The sequence below is a fragment of the Contarinia nasturtii genome, unplaced genomic scaffold (assembly GCF_009176525.2).
Source record: "Contarinia nasturtii isolate CC-2019 unplaced genomic scaffold, AAFC_CNas_1.1 Cnas_scaffold_1037, whole genome shotgun sequence".
Taxonomy (NCBI): domain Eukaryota; kingdom Metazoa; phylum Arthropoda; class Insecta; order Diptera; family Cecidomyiidae; genus Contarinia; species Contarinia nasturtii.
In genome coordinates, this window is record NW_022198383.1 from 44,990 (window position 1) to 62,924 (window position 17,935).

General features: G+C 34.2%; 3 protein-coding genes across 3 annotated transcripts; all 3 read left to right on the forward strand.

The window, feature by feature from the left end:
- Positions 1–274: 274 nt before the first annotated feature.
- Positions 275–1,629, forward strand: LOC116344138 (PH domain-containing protein DDB_G0275795-like). Its single transcript, XM_031772557.1, has 4 exons — positions 275–443; positions 505–719; positions 810–928; positions 1,006–1,629. The coding sequence occupies exons 1-4, from the start codon at positions 370–372 to the stop codon at positions 1,555–1,557; spliced, it is 960 nt and encodes a 319-aa protein (XP_031628417.1). The 5' UTR covers positions 275–369; the 3' UTR covers positions 1,558–1,629.
- Positions 1,630–3,270: 1,641 nt separating this feature from the next.
- On the forward strand, positions 3,271–10,264 carry LOC116343561. Its single transcript, XM_031771692.1, has 3 exons — positions 3,271–3,458; positions 8,208–8,434; positions 9,580–10,264. Exons 1-3 carry the CDS (start codon positions 3,427–3,429, stop codon positions 9,720–9,722), a joined length of 402 nt encoding a protein of 133 aa, XP_031627552.1. The 5' UTR covers positions 3,271–3,426; the 3' UTR covers positions 9,723–10,264.
- Positions 10,265–15,391: 5,127 nt separating this feature from the next.
- Positions 15,392–17,657, forward strand: LOC116343576 (cAMP-dependent protein kinase catalytic subunit 1). Its single transcript, XM_031771727.1, has one exon. The coding sequence runs from the start codon at positions 16,483–16,485 to the stop codon at positions 17,542–17,544; it is 1,062 nt and encodes a 353-aa protein (XP_031627587.1). The 5' UTR covers positions 15,392–16,482; the 3' UTR covers positions 17,545–17,657.
- Positions 17,658–17,935: the final 278 nt, after the last annotated feature.

Sequence of the window (17,935 nt, forward strand, 5' to 3'; positions counted from 1 at the left end):
CTGTATAACAGTTTATCGCATGACTTATAAAATAAACTCAGCTCATGGATAATTTTTTCTGTTTTGTTCTTTCCTCTGAATTTATCTTCTTTCTTTGAAATTTATTTTGAAAACAATTTTTTATGCGCTTTTCTTTCTTTTTTACATTCATTTAATTTCATTTAAAAGAAAATTAAAGAGAAGTTCAATGTTCATATGTATTGAACCCTACGCTCAACTGCTGCAACTTCAATTGCAATAATATTATTTTCAAACTGCTAGAAATAAACAACATTTGACAGATAAAATAACAAATTCTCACATTAATCAAAACAAAATCACACTAATTTCCAAATTCGTTTCGTATTTTGATTGAAAACCGTTGTGAAAATGTCTCTGTATTGTAGCTACAAAGATTGCGATAATAAGCATCGTTCATTTACGAGTAAAACATTCTTCAATTTGTAAGTAGCATCGAATTCAGATAAAACAGTATTTTTTTATTTTAAAAATTGTTTTTCTTAGGCCGAATGATGAGCGCCGTGATATTTGGATAAAAAATTCGGGAAATGAACGACTTAAAGATGTGCCCTCTTCCAGTCGACGGGTATTTTGTGAAGATCATTTCGATCCGAAATATTTGCGACGTCAATTTAATCGAGCATTGCTGCGGAAAGAAGCCATACCTTATCCGTATGGATCTGCTCCCCCAACTCAGGAACCAGATTCCGTAGAGATTGGTTTGTATTTTGGCATTTACTGTTTTTAAATTCAAAAGAAAACCATACGACCATCATAATAAAACCATGATTGAATGTTTACAATTGCAGAGTACATTGAAATGGGCGAAAGTGAAGAAGAGGAACAGGAACAGGAACAGGAACAGGAACAAAGCCAAACAGAATCAATTAAATCATCGGACGAAGTAGTTGTTTTGTTAAACCAAATGGTAAAGTTTCGATTATTCTCCGATTACTTATCGATTATTTTAAATTTTATTCTTTTCTTTTGTGATTCTCCCCTTAGGTAAAGTTTCGAGAGAGGACTCAACTTCAGTTCAAACAAAGTCCAAAGAAAAGAACGATAGAAAATGACGCAAATACCAAACCAGAAGAAAAAGAAGCAGAAAAGATGATCTTAAACGATTTAAAACGAAAACCGATAGAAAACTTGTTGCAAAGTCTTGAAGATGCAGACGATGAAATTAATTATATCTTATTAGAAGATAAAAGTCAAGATTCAATTGAACCGGAGGATAATGAACCGAACACAAGTAAAAAGATACGTATTGAAATTGAACAAAATCAATCGAATGGGATTAGTCAAGAGGAGAAAGTCGATAAAATTGTACAAAAATCAGGGACGCCAATTAAACCGGCTGTAATTGTGGCGAGAAATAATGTCGATGGAGTTGTATCGTCAAGTGAAACAGTTGATCGTAATAATGAAGAGACTTATTTTGCATTATCATTGGTTGGTATTTTAAAGCGATTACCACCCCATAAGAGAGCCATTGCAAAATGCCACATTTTAAGCTACTTGACTGAACTTGAATACGGCTCGAGCTCCCTTCCATAAATCATTTTTAAGATTGTAAAACAGAATTTGCATTGTAAGAAGACATTTGAATAAAAGTCATTCATAAATTTATGTTTTTGCTGTTGTATGAACTTCAACATGCATCATGAAATAAAATACATTGTTCTAAGCAACAACAAAAAAACTAAAGAAAAGAAAAACGAAGACTGCTTTGTGTAATGTGTTCATCAAATGTAAAAGAATTTGAATTATCTATGTGTCTAATGTAAAAAAAAATGAGTACGGTAAGTATGCAGAAAAGGGCATAAATGTATGAAGAATCATTATTTTCAGAGGCCGGTCATTAAACATCATTACGGCAAGCGCTTTGCTTGTGCTCATTTCACGTAAGAACATTATATATGTATATAGACCGTTTGCCGTATTTGTTGAATACGTGACTCGTTCGTTGCATTTCACAAGCACATGAAATTCATCATGATGTACGCGATGTGTGGTTCGGCGTACGTTTGATTGAAATGACGAAAACGGGTTGTTGAAATTTTGAGGAATACAGAGATGAGCATGAATTAACATGTTCAAAGCCGTTTCCCGTTCGTATGAGGTAATCGAATTTGATGCCATATTTCCCCCTTCAATACAATATACACAACAATCGAGCGACCCATAATAACTGTTCAGTTGTTGGTTACCATGTGCCTATTTCGATTTTCGATGTATTAGTAGCGAAATACTTGCTTGATACACACGAAATCGCTGAATTTAAACTTAAATTCAACACCGCAAATACTTGATATTGTTTGAGTTAAAAATGAACGTTGAATACTCAATGCAAATGACCGATTTAAGCTTCCAATCGTATTTATAATTGATAACCTTTAATAACAAAGCGCATCAACAATTGCGTCAAAATTTCGACAGATATAAAGAATGCGTAGTATAGTATATATAATTTTTTTGATTTTTGCTGTACGAAAAGTGCTGTGGTGTGCAAAAGAGAAAAATTGGCATTGTATTTGCTGGAAGTGTTTGAAAGGGATGAATATAGCAAGAAATACAAGCGGTACGAAAGCAACAACAACCTAGGTCCGCATCATAATTCCACAAATGCTGTCGTCGACAACAATGGAAATGATATTAGGTTTTTTTTTTCTCATTTATTCTTGTTAAATGTGTACTGTATATTCTTGGCTGCTGTTGCTGCAACGGCAGCGTATTCACGAAACTGGAGTCGGAGATGTTCGGTGGTGTTTCCGAAATCTAAAGCGGCCGTACGGCATTTTCAGATATGTTTTGTTTCTTTCGAACACAACCGGTTCTAATATCACTCCATCACTTTCGGCACAAACCAATGTTGTACAATGAACCAATCCAATTCGATACACACCAATACACTCGCATTCGTTTAACGTATAATTTAACACAGTATGCGCGCGTGTGTATGCATATATTTGAAGCATTTTTTTTCTCCATTTATTGAGTTTTTCTTGCATCTCATCCACTCTGTATTATGATTTGCTGGCAGCTGACTCATTCTATCCAAGCGATGGCATTGTGGCGGCAATTCGTCACATAGAATTTTTTTTATTTGTGCAAGTGTGTTGTTGCTTGCTTGTTATTCTTACTGAAGCAACATTTCCAATTTCCAACGCGCGCGTCCATTTATCGATGTATGCGTGTGTATCGGTGTGTGAATGTGTATGTGAACGACCAAACGGGGAGAAAACGGCAGTCAGTTCGTGTAGCGCAATAATCGTTCTCAGTCGGCGTCTATCTTCAAGCAGATCAAGTTCTCGTAAAAGATCAAGTTCTTGTGCTCTTGCAAATTCTCTGTGTGATTTTAATCAAATAACTTATAACAAATCTCTATTTAATTTTGCTTAACAAAACTCAAAAAAATCCGTAAAAATGGCAGATGTGACAGAAGCAGTTGAACAAAAGTGAGTAACACAAAAAAAAGTATTAATTTATTAGAAACACAAGGACTAGTTTAATCCAGACAGAGAGAAAAAAAAAATGAGTTTTCGTAGAATTTTTTTTTTATTTGAATTCCGCGAAAAATATGTATTACATTGTTTAACCAATAAATATTTCGTACGAATGTTGATGATTTTGTTGGTGACGGTTTCATGATGATTGCTTGTTGAGAAAGAGAGTACAGCAAAAATAAGCGAACCGCAGAAGCGAATATGAAGAAGAGACGTGCTTTTTGTTGTTGCTATTTTTTTTGTGTTGTTCTTGTTGTACTGCTGCTTCTGCAGTACATAGAGAAATATAGCTTTGTTTTTTGGCGGCAATATGGCGTCGGTTGCACCGAAAAAATTTTTTAACTTTTTCATAATATAATGCGATCATAATTATTAATTAACGGGAAAAAAAGCATGTGAAAAAAAAACGGATCAAAAATCATTTGAAAATTAAATCGGCTCGGATTTCGCATCATTTGAATATACATCATTTACTGTATTTTTGGGTAAATGACGCGCACCGAACACGTTTCTTTTTCTCTTCTTCTCCTCACTTGTAGCCTTTATATCTTTTGCGTCTCATTCTTTCTCATTCTGTCCCGTTTCGCTTCTCCACCACATCTCTTCTGTGTGTCTCGCGCGCGCGTTTGCCTATGTGCTCGTGTGTATGTGCTTCGGGTCGGTGTGTATTGTAGCCAGTTCAAGTCAGTATATTTTGTTGGAGTTTGTTCGCATTTAACGATATTCGTTCGTTCGTTGCTTTTGGTTCTTTTCGGAACGAAAGCAAAAAAAAAATACACTTGATTCGGAATGTGTTTTGTGTTTATGTACGTTTCTCAAGTTTTAATAGCACGGCTCCAAATAAAATGGCGTCCCATTTTTTTCCTTATTAATTTGTATGCATTTAAAATGATTTTATGCGACGTAATGAACGATAAATCAAACAATTTAATGTGAAGCGTTCTTCAAATGTTGTTATTGGTCAAATGACCGCCAAAAAAAGTGCATTTTTCAAATTCAATCATTCAGCACACACATTATCAACACACATTCGCGATAAAATGATTTTTTTTTACCTTCAGCTCTTTTTTTTTCAATTCAAATTATGATGTATGCGAATAACCGTTGAATTAGTTTCATTTTATACCATTTCGCTTGATGGTGGCGCCACTAATCGCAGCGTCGATTCTCGTATTTTCTTTTTCCTCTATTCAGTATGTATTCTTCTATTCTTCACCTCTTCTCCTCTTGAGCGTGAGTTTTTCCCTCTTGTATAATCGAATAGAGTGTGCATTTGTATAGGTGTGTGCGGTGTGTGTGTATGTATGATGCTATCGTTTTGGATGGAAACGAATGTGATGTGAGCAAGATGAAGGAGGAATAAAATGCACAGTTTTCCGTTTAGAAACCGCTTCTTCTCTGTATGAAAGCAATCATCATTACCGTCATCATCATCATCATTGAAGACTGTAGAAAATATAAAATGTTTCTCTCTAGTTCGCGTAACATATAAATGCAATTGAATGTTGAATTACATGCGATGCGAGTGAGAAAGAGCGTGAGTGTATGTGAGTGTACGTATGAATGTATTTTCTGTTGGTGGTTTGTTTAAAAGAGCATCGTTTGTTCAACGAAAAAAAAATGCAAAGAAAATAAATGCTGATGACGGTGATGATGACTGAAGAAGTCAATTCAAAAACGTTTTTGCGTGCAAAATGCTATTGCAAAATCGTAACGGTAAAACGTCATGGCATTTTGAATTTCAGAGAAATTCTTTGTGTTACATTTGTTCAGCACATTCTTAATATTATAATATCGCTCTGATTGTTTGTAGGCTTGCTCAAGCAAAGCCTAGCAATTTGTTCGCTATTGTTTTCACACTTAACCATTTGGAACTGAACAAACATTTTATTCTTTCTCGTAACAACAAAGTGATAACTGTTTATACACCGTTCAAATGCATTTTTTAAACAAAACAATATCGAGAAATCGAAAACGCTGATACAGAAAAAATGGAAACGTTGACCATATATATGTGTATCAAATATAAAAATGATTAAAAATATCTTTTTGCGCTTCGAAATTAATATTTTTTGCACACCACACAAAATTCTCTCCGGCAAACGCTGAGCCAAGCACAATCCATCGTCTCAAATTCATTGCATTTCATTTACACACCATTAAAGCATACACACACACGAGCGCGCGCGCGCACGTTGTCTATTTTCGTTTTGAAAATATGTCTCATCGGAATATTTTACCTGATTTTCTTTCAAATTTTTTTCTTTCTCCCTCCTTCTGTTCTGCTTCAGATTTTGCGCCAAATGTCAAGCGATTCACAGCATGGCTCATTTTATTTTAGTTTTCTTTCAAGAACCAAGACTTTTCTTCATTCAAAACGATCAAATCCCATTTGTCAATGACAGACAATGGGAAAATAGTTGAAAAAAAAAACGTTTTTACTTTACGATTTGGTCGTAAAACTGCAGTCAGTTCCAAAAACAACAACAAAAATGAAATAGACGCTACGGATAATCCGTTGAAAAAAACAGAGTTTCGAATGAAACCGAGAGAGACAAAACGAGGGGCTAAAGTAAATGACATGCAGCTGTCGTTGGTTTTAGTGCATGTGCTCAATTATCATCGACGTACTTCCTTCTCTTCTTTACTTCAAGGCATCTTTCGAGCACATGGCAACTGTCTCAATTGTGCGGCAATGTGCACACATTTTTTGTTCGTTTATGCCATTTTATTGTGCACAATATACTTTTTTTTTGCCATTGTCAATTTCATTGTAATCTTTGCGAATAACAAAATGAATATATCCACGCGTCCTTTGGCTATACAAATATGGTCTATCTTTAGAAGTTTGTTTGAAATAAAGCCATTTGTACAAATAAAATTGCCCAATGTCATTTTGGTTCTGCTTTCACTTAAATCGCGTGAATTCAATTATCACTTGGTTCTAACAGAAAATTCAGGTTTTTCGTACCGAATTCGTTAAATTCGAAATTCAAATTATTTGCATATGTGTGTGTGGTTTTTTATTCTTCTTTCTTTTGTTGTTTGCACATGCTGCCGCAAAACAACGCAAAATTATAAACACCGCATTCGCATCATTTCGTCTGTATTACTACGTTTCGAATTTCAAGCGTGGTTCACATTAAACAAACTTATGTGCTTCTGCTTCGCTCTCTCTCTCTCATTCTCTCTCTATTTATTTAATTCGTGAATGTTCAGCGAATTACTTAAGCGCGAATCATACATGGAACACAGTATGTGTGCGTGTGAATGCGGCAACGTTTAACTGGCACACATTTAGCATTCATTTTATGAGCTCATAAACAGCAATAGTTGCATGAATAAAAAGAGAGCAAAAAAACTTACATTAATGCAATTCAGAAAGGGAAAAATACAAAGAACGAGAAAAAAACGCACTCATTTTGTGCATAATAAAACTTGTTGCTTTTGTTTTTATTTATACGATTTTGACACATATAAATAAATCGTAACCACTGATTACAGTCGTTTGGAATGTTTAGTAACAGTTTTGCTCGTAAGTATGAGAGAAAACGTTTCACTGTTTACGTTGCGATCGAAGCAGAAGAGAAAAGGAAACATTCCGGAAATGTTTTCTAAATAAAACGAAATTATTCTGAACAAGGCAACTCTCTCATAATAATAATCATCATCATCATCATCGGCATCATCGCATTTCGGCAAAAATGATTTCTTTGAAGTGGACATACCGAAAACAGTTCTGAAAATTTTCCATTGCCGAAAAATTCGGTTGGTTGCCGGGTGTAAAAGAGCGGGTTTTGCAGGGAACGAGCATGTCTATTGCTTTTTTGCGCCCGAAAATATATATATGTATATCATTTTAACGACAACATTTTGGGCTATGCTATGTATTGAAAATTGTACATAGCGTGCACAAGCGCTTTTGCGTTGGGCCAAACCATTCAAAGCAATGGGATAGAACAGCTGAATATGATAAACATCTCCTGCTCCAACCAACAGTAACAGCAAACAGCCAAATGAATTGATACGCATTACGATGCGGATCACATAGAGAATATGTATTGTGCTACGCGCACGCTATTCCAAATCCAAATGCTGTGTATGTTTATTGTGACGCCAAAATTTGAAACCACGCTGTAATTTTCCAGAAACTTCAGTATCGTTATTTGTGATACACACTCACACACACATTCAAGCATGTACAGTCATTGGCAAAATGCCATGTTTGTTTGTACGCACATGTGGTTGTAAAAGTGAATAAATCGATGCTACCAAAGCATCGTTACAAATTGAACCGCCAAAATGAATATGGTTACATGTGGTTGTGTGTGTGTCGGCATATACATAAAACATAAGTAAATTGTATCGAGTAGCGTACGCTGAAAAGTTTTCCTCATTTTCTTCGTCTGCTCTGTGTTTTTTTGTTCACAACATATTGCGCAAAAGCGATCGCTTGCAAATGAATGATTGTCGTTTCTTCTTTTTTTGTTCAATACATACATACACACATGGTTCCATGTGTATGCCGGGATGAATGTTGAGTGTTGTATATATATATATCGAATAGATAGTAATTAATTGCCAAAATGAGTTTTTGCGCTATTTTCTTTGGTTATTTACTTCTCCCTTTTAAACTGGATAACAAACGTGATTACTAATAATAAATCGTTTTTGTTTTGACTCTCTCTTTTTATCAAATAGCGAAACTCCAGTTGTCGAAAAGGAGGTCGTCGAAGTCGATGCCCCAAAGGTTGTTGACGAAGTCGAAAACGATGTTGCCGAAAAAGATGTCGCTGAAAAAGATGTCGAAGAAAGTGATGTCGCCGCCGAAAATGGTAACGGTGAAGAAGCCGCCGCTGAAAATGGTACCACAGAAGAAGTCAAATCGGCTGAAGAACCAGTTGATGTCCAAAATGGTGACAGTACCGGTAAGTAATTCGTCTTCAAAGACACAACACTCAAACCCACTTTATTCAAATCATCGTACATCTATTTTTAATGTTTGCGGCACATAAAGTACATACGACGTGTGTGTATATTGAACATTTTCCATTTTGGTTAGATTATCTTCCAGCACCGTATAATTTACAATCGAAACGCCTTTTATATGCTGGTCTCGTAAATCGTATCAAGAATCAACGCCGTTTGTTTGGTGTACTCTCTTTTTTTTATTACGTTCATGTTACTTATGATACGGTATTGTTGTTTATACAGCGAAAAAAAGATAGGTTCCCTACATCAAAGAGTGAAAGAATATATTGCGCAGCAAAAAATAATCAACCTAATTTCATTGCGATCAAATACACTGATTTTCATATGTACTGTGCTCACTAGTACTATTTCCAATTGAACGAAAAAAAAATTGTTAAGTTAGAAGAGAAAAAAAGGCACCCGAGTAATTTGCTCTTTCGGAAAGTCGCAATTAGCTGGTTCTTGCGTATTGTATAAACACAAGGCGATATGGTCGACTGCGCTCCATCGTTGAAAACCATTAAATTTTATTTTCCACTTTAAGAATGAAAAACTCAACGTGAGTTCAACGTACACAACACTTACTATATTATTTTTTTTCTGGAGTATACAAAAATAGCAGATATCTGTTGGATAACTTCTTTTTATATTATTATGGTAATATCCAGTGAAGAGAAGAAGTGGCTTTTGAAATCTAAGAACCAAAAATATAATCATCAATGATCTTTTTCGTTGGCCAAACAATGGTTTGCTACTCTTCTTTTTCATTCGCTTTGTCTCTCTCCGTTTCAAACACCTTGAAAAACACATCAAGTTCATTTACACCGAAACTGTAGCGTTGAAATGAAACTAAGACGAGCACGTACAATAAAGAATGTTTTGTATTTTATGCGTTTTGTAGACACAAAACCACAAGCAATTGCTTTCGTATACACAACGTGTCGAAGAAAAGAAAAAAAAATTCCATTACTTATTTTTGGAAATACACGAATCGTTGTCAAATGTACTGCCGCATAAATGTATTGAAATTCACAAGAAATTTAGGTCTTTGTCGCAAAAATTTGCTAATTTGTTTCTTTATCGTTTCTTTGAAAATGTTTAGAAGCTGCTCCAGAAGCCGTAAAGCGAAAAGCCGTCGAAGAAACCGATGCCGCTAAGGCCGATGAAGTTGTTCCCACACCAGAAAAGAAATCAAAGGTGGAGGAAGCCGCATCAAACGGTGCTGCCGAAGAAGTGGTTGCCTAAACTGGCTGACGAAATCAAATAAAAACACACACACACCACTTAATACACACAACTGACACATAAAATACAAAATAAAAAATACAACAAAAAAACAATCAACAATTGATAAAAATAACATCCATTACAGAATAAAAACCGAAGTTTAAACAATCCATCTCATTTTCAACAAAATTCTTATTCTTTTTTTTTTTAATTTTTGAAACAAAATCATGAATCGACCACAAAAATAAGCAGTTTCTTGTATTAGAAAAGAAGGGAAAAGATTAATAGACACATGAAGAAATGAAAAGAATAATATAGGAAAATATTTTTAGCAAAAAAACAAAACAAAATGGACAAAACATCTCTCAACACTTGTTAGAACACTTTATTTTTCTGTAATCGTGGACTCGATTCACTGTATTCATTCTTTTCGTTTTACATTCGAACTATTCGATTCATCCATTTAACAGATTTTATATTCATACACACAAACACACACCCACAAAAAATCATTACAAACAAATATCTTAACTCGTAAGAATCTAATTAAAAAAAAAAAACAAAGTAATTAATAAAGTAAATGATAAAAAAAAATGGAAAAGAGGAAAGTTTAAAAAAGTAAAATAAGTAAAGTAATAAATCAATTTGAATGAAAACAAACAACATACACACACACACATACACAAACAGAAAAAAAATGCGAGGTGGAAAAGAAAATCAAGAGCAAAACACAGTTTTTTCCGTTAAAATTAAGCGTATTTAGTGGATTTCCTGATTGATATACACATTAGTCATGAGTGGAATACATAAATATTCAATTTATATTTGAATTTGTACTTGCATCCTCCACACACACAAATACACACACAAACCACTAATCATCCTGTTCACGCACACACACTCATCGCACATACACATCATCATCATCATAATTACATTCATATTTCTCATGCGACACAAAACCGAAACGGACCACATTAACCATTGTCTTTTATCCATAGATTTTTATCTCTTCGATCAAAATTGTCGTGTTTCGAATCTATTTCAAATCGATAAAGAGCACATGGAAATGTTCGAGTTTCAATCATCAATTCGTTTCCATTGTTTGTGTTTCAAAACAATATCATTCATTCAATTGCACTTTTCACGTGAGATCATCAAAAAAGAAAAATCAATGTGCATCATTTTTCATGTGTGTTAAGCATAATGATTTGTTGTGTGGTGTTTAAAATAAATAAATGCGCGTTCGTTTGCTGACATTCAGTAATCAATCGAAATAGAACATATCTTACGATTTATTTTGTTTTTTAATCGCATTGAAAGAGCTTTGTGTTCAAACTCTTGCCAATTTCCAATCCATCTCCGAAACCGAATCCATCGATTCATTTACAAAGTTCGATTTTCATTTTGTTTTCATTTCAAATTTTGTTTATTAATTTATTCGATTTTATTTTTTGTGCTATTTTGCTGTTTTGTTCATATACTTCGATGTATATTATCTTTATACAAAGATACGAAAACAAACAAATATGACAAAAATGCTGCTTGAGCCTCGTCTCTTGGAAACGAAAACCAACCGAATTTTGAATTTTCTCTTGTTTTGAACGATTGAAATGTGCGCATCTCAATATTTGATCACTTGTTGGATTCTATTTATTTACGCCGAGACAAAGTGTGAGAAACAGAAAAACGTGTTTATATATGTGGTGTTTCAATTTTTCCACAGTCGCACATGTTAAAAGTATGATTATTGGTGTATAATTGCCACAATCTCTAAATAAATAAATAGAAACTTAGATCAAATATTCACGTGCCCTGTACTTACTTACGTATACGAACTTTATTTAGTTAAAGAAGAAAAAAAATTAAAAGATTAAACAAATACAGTAACGATGAAGAAGAAGAAGATGATGAAGAAAAAAGAAGAATAAAACCGTAAAACATCGATTTGTCTGGGATTTTTCTTTGTGTCTTTCTGTAATTCAAATGAAATTCTGTCAAATCGGAACCACGAAAAACAACCGTCTTATCTTTGCGGAAGTATTTGTGTTGAAAGAAGAGGTGAGTCTGTGAGTACTGCAATTCCAGTTGAAGTCGTTCATTCTTCTATTTGGATTGGTTTATTGTATTCCATTTGAACACAAAGCTCTATTTTTTGCTCTACTAGCAGTAGCAAACGATTAAAATGAAATGTTGCAATTGTTTGACACTGCACGCGATTCCCCAATGGAAACGCACTGATTTTCCACATTGTTCTCATTCTCATCAACCATTTTTTTGCTATGTGTGCAGACATTTCGCATGTTTTTCTCTCTCGCTCGCTCTATTTTTCGTTGGAAGTGTTGTAAACTGATTCTTAATCGAGAAAAAAAAAGAGTCGAATCGAAGTGACATGCAAGCGTGCGTGATTTTCGTAATTATTTTCGTCGGGATGCAACACAAGAAACATTCATGGGAATACTTGCACTAAAAAGCAAAAAAAAGCATTCATCACATCATTCATTTATTTAAAATATGTTTTGGGTCGAGCGCACGAAGAAGAAGACGTCAAGAATTGTATGACAGCACATTTTTTATTTTGGCGCAAATTTTTTTGTGTTCAATTTTAAAAGAGTGTGAGTATTTTGATCATTTCATGTTGTGACCACCTGTTATATCTCCTTCCAAAATAGTGCATACGAACTACTTTTCTTTATTCATCCAAGCCAAAATCACCTTCCTCAACACATATTCACATATTTAAAAAGAAACCGATACAGATTCTATTCTAATTGTTTATTCGCAGTGTATGAATATGTATGTGTTACTTAGGGGTTGTGTACAACCAGATTCAAATAAACCGAAAATAGATAACGGAAATACTCCGAATTGTTCATTTTGATGATGATTTTTGTTCCAAACACACATATACACAAAACACACAACTGATATAGTTCCGCAAGAACAAGAAAAATATATCAACTTTGTATATCCATAAACAATCAGTGGTCATATACAAACACATATACATATAAATGCGCCTTTTTTGCGTAATTGAAAGATATGAAAGAAAATGAAAGGAAACAAACAAAACAATAGACTAAAAAAAAGACAAGCCATTTTATTATGTATACAAAATTTGAATTGTACACAATTTCCATAAAATTTAAATGAAAAATAAATTGAAGTTTCAAACCAATTTTCAATATTGTGTTGTTCGCTCTATTCCCATTTCAGAATAATCAATAAACGTTCTGTTTATTTCGACCGAAAATGCCAGATGCTATTTTAAGGCAATTGTATCAGTCTTTCGTGTGTGAGATAAGAGAGGACTAGATATATATCTATCAACAGTGTATCTATCTCATATTTAGCCAAAAGTAACCGAATTAGCTTAATAAAACTTGTATATTTTTGTTGATGATTAGAGAAAATGAGCTTATGTATTGAGAATTCCGTTGGCTTATCGTGTTTCGCAATTCAACGAAATGATCGTGCTCGCCGTATTATCGTCATCATATTTACAAAAAAAATATTTACTAACCATATTAATGTGCAAAATTCAATACAAAGAAATCTACATGGGCAACACACAATTCCATCACATGCATTCGAGACATTTCACTTAAGAAAAGGGATCTGGATCATAAAAACCAAATTCTTGCAAACAAAAATCGAAGAAGAAAAAACTAAAACCAAATTCTTGGAAGCACCAAAGAAAATAACCATAACATCCGAATGCACTGGGTTGCTGCAAAACACGTATCACTGGCGCCCTCACTGTATTGCATAGTGAAGTAACTCAATAGTACGTGTGTGAAATGTGAAGATTTTTTCTCGCACGAACTAGATGGCGCTAATAACTAAGTGTCTTTGCAGCAATGGTGTGTCCGAATGTGAGAAAAAAGAAATATTTTTCGCAAACAGCGTGAACAAAATCTCTGTGTCCATTACATTCATCATGTTGAAAATGTCCAAACCGTGTCTCAATTCGATTTATACTCAAGCAACCAAAGAGAAACTGAATGTTAAAACTTTTGCTTTCGAGCAAATCGGCAGAATTTAAAAGAGTTCAGTGGTAGGTATGTCGATTCCAAATCGTTCACACACACACATACGGAACGTACGTCGTTGCTTTGTTCGATTCAACCGGCAAGCGCGGAGCTGTAGCGCAAACCATTTCGTATTTTATGTACGGTATACCTTATCCAATTTTCCCTGAATGTATTTCAATCTATTTGACTTGGTTTTTTTTCTTCTTCTTCTTCTTCCACTCGCTTTGTCTTCAATCAACTCTATATATCTACTCTCGGTCTGTTCGGTATGAGTATGTTTGTACTTTCGTACGAAAAAAAGACCATACCAACAATAAATGAAAACAAATTTTATATGTTGTTTTTTTTCTGCTTCTTCTTCAATTTCGAAATGGTTCAAATCTTTCAAATGGTAACTCATCATGGTCTATACTATATGGACGAGTATGTATGAATCTAAACGTAGCCCAATTGATTAACCAATGTGGATTATGTGTTACAATGCACTTTTTTTTGTTCATTCGAATAATGGGTATCGAAGAATCTCACGAAGGTGAGACCAATTTCGAGGGAAAAATGGAATTTTGAATTGACTTGAATCGATCTTTATTATGCTGATGAAACCGATGGGTTCAATGTTGCTGCTGTTGTTGCCACATTTATGACATTATTTGTGGTATAAAATCCAATTTACAGATTCATGTCGTTGAAACGACCGTCCCTCGATTCGCCAGCTATCAAATAGATGCTACTGAAGTACATACTGAAGTGAATCGATATTGCTTCATCATCGACACAAGCAGGAAGCTTGTGTTGCATTTTGCAAACATACAATTGCATTCCATCCATACATAATATATACAACGACATCCAGATCCAATAGAACTTAATTTTTTTTATTAGATATGTGTTGAGAAATTGATTTTTCTTCAAATGCCATCAACATTTATTATTCAAAGATGAAACGTGTTCTAATTGCATTCGGAGGTAACAAAAGGCGAATAAACATAAAAAAACACGAATAAGAGGATAGAAAATTGATTGGTTTTGCATGTTGACATTAGCGCATCGGTTATTTGTTTGCAAACAGGCATGAATTATAAAAACATCAATTATCGAATAGTAAATTGATAGAATATAACCGTTTTGGTGTAATCATCCGCAAATTCCATCATCAATTTGGTCATTTTTATGGAAATTCCATTAGTAACTGAAAATAGATATATGAAACAAGCGACAACAACAGCGCCATTCGATTATGTGAACCAAACATTAAATGTCAGTCGAACGAACGACGGATGATAAAGTGAACCGAGCGCAGGGCTGTCAAAGTCGAATTCATTCTTATTGGCTTTTTTTGGTGCGATATGAATTTGGCTTTAAAAAAAAATGTGAAAACCGAAATTGATTTTGAAAACGATAATTAAATTTAAATTCATTGTAATTTGCTTAAAAGGTGTTCAGAAAATAGAAAAATATATTTTATCTCATTTAAAAGCTCCATGACATCCAATTGACAGCGCAATGTTGGACAGCGCAAGTCCTCCCCACAACCGATGAGAGCCACTTTGAAATGTCTTAGACAAGTGAGTGTGTGTGCGTTAGAGTAGTATGGATACCGTATGAAACAGACGAGTTCGACTATATGCATCGACATTGCAATTGGTTGTATTGAATGAAGAAAAAAAAAAGTTGAGAGTAGAGATTTCATTTCAGTAGTCGCCATTTTGCAGAGCTCCGCGTATTGAACGTCAAGTCAAGTCAATAGCCAGTTTTTCTCGGGACAGATCTATTTTTTCTTCTCTCACTTTTGGTAAAGTGGCCAGAAAGAGTAAAACTGTGTATGGGATTGTGTGTGCAAAGTGAACCGTCGATAGCAAAGGACGAGGAAACAAAAAAAGAGAAAAATAATAAATAAATCTGCACCTTTTCGTTTCGTTATCGACAATGTTTAGCAATTTTTCGACCAAAATAAACAAATTGTGAGCTATTTAAATTGTCAAATTAATCGGCTGATAAACAACAATCAACATACAGCTAATATTCGATTACCACCAAGCAACACGAAATACGGGAGCCAAGCTGTCAAATTATTGAAAAACAAAAAAAAAACGAAAGAAAAGTGAAATTGCAAGACTTGAATTCACTTGTTCGGAATTCTTATTTGAATTCCAATTTGAAAAAGAAATTCGAAGGAGACTTCAACAATTCACAGTCAAATTGAATTACCACCACAAATAAAAACGTGAACATATAAAGTGATTGAAATTCAAGCAAAAATCATTGAACGAAAATCCAAAAAAAACAAGATTTAATTGATTTATCGATAATATTTATCGCCACTTAGATTACTGTTTACTTGTTTGTGAATTTTGACAGCAGAAAAGAAAATTATATCCAGTTTTAGTCGTCATTTAATTTTTATTGCTTATTAACTTTGATTTTTCATAAATATCATCATCATAACCATCAATCAATAAACTATGCAAATATAAAGATTTGACTAGTCGATTGGATCGCCGTAAAAAAAAGAAAAAAAATTCAGTGAACAAATTATTTGGATTAGTGTGTATGTGCGCGCGTGAATACAAACAAAATCATCTACATAATCGGAAGTTCAATTCGAAAAGTTTCCGCGATACAGACACGTAGATAAAGAAAAATCGATTTATTTACTAAAATAAAAGGTGATTCGAAAGAGAGATAGAAAACAAGCCCATTTAAACTAAGCTAGACTCGAAAAAGGATAAAAAAAATTAATAAAAATGGGTAACAACGCAACATCGGCCAATAAAAAGGTGGACGCCGCCGAAAGCGTCAAAGAGTTTCTCGAACAGGCCAAAGAAGAATTCGAGGATAAATGGAAGCGAAATCCAACTAATACAGCCAGTCTGGATGATTTTGAGCGAATCAAAACGCTGGGCACCGGTTCGTTTGGTCGTGTCATGATTGTGCAACATAAGCCGAGCAGCAGTTTTTATGCGATGAAAATTTTGGATAAACAAAAAGTAGTAAAATTGAAGCAGGTCGAGCACACATTAAATGAGAAACGAATTCTTCAAGCCATTTCGTTTCCATTTTTAGTCAGCCTGAAATATCATTTCAAAGACAATTCAAACTTGTACATGGTGCTGGAGTACGTACCCGGTGGCGAAATGTTCTCACATTTGCGCAAAGTTGGCCGATTCTCTGAGCCACATTCACGTTTCTATGCCGCACAAATTGTTCTTGCATTTGAGTATTTGCACTATTTAGATCTTATCTATCGTGATTTAAAGCCAGAAAATCTATTGATCGATTCGCAAGGATATTTGAAAGTAACTGATTTTGGTTTTGCAAAACGTGTCAAAGGACGTACATGGACATTGTGCGGTACACCTGAATATTTGGCGCCCGAAATTATTCTCAGCAAAGGATATAATAAAGCTGTTGATTGGTGGGCACTTGGTGTACTTGTTTATGAAATGGCCGCCGGCTATCCACCATTCTTTGCCGATCAACCGATTCAAATTTATGAGAAAATTGTATCCGGCAAAGTACGATTCCCATCGCATTTCGGTTCCGATCTCAAAGATCTGCTACGAAATCTATTGCAAGTCGATCTAACAAAACGTTATGGAAATTTAAAAGCTGGCGTTAACGACATCAAAAATCACAAATGGTTCGGTTCAACCGATTGGATAGCCGTATTCCAAAAGAAAATCGAAGCGCCGTTCATACCGAGATGCAAGGGCGCTGGAGATACTAGCAATTTCGATGATTATGAAGAAGAAACCCTTAGAATTTCAAGTACTGAAAAATGCGCCAAGGAATTTGCCGAATTTTAGACTCTTATCATTGGAATATATTTAATAAAAATAATTAAAAAACAAAAAAAAAAACAAAAACAAGAAATACATTTAAATATAACTGATAAATGATTTTGTGTTTAATAAACCAACAAAACAAAACAACAAAGTAATAATTAAACAAATTGTGCGTCTGTGTGTTTCATTCGTTTTTATAAATAAAAAAAAGTAAAGTAAAGGAAAAAAATATAATAATAATAATAGTTATAATTATAATAACAAGGAACATAACACTAAATGGACATTTCACAAAACACAACATAATGAATAGTTCAAACTTCGAAAATGGAACCGAATGATAAAGAGAGAGAGTAGTGAACGAACGCCCGACCGCCGCAATTATCACCGCAAAGCGGAAGGCGAATGAAAA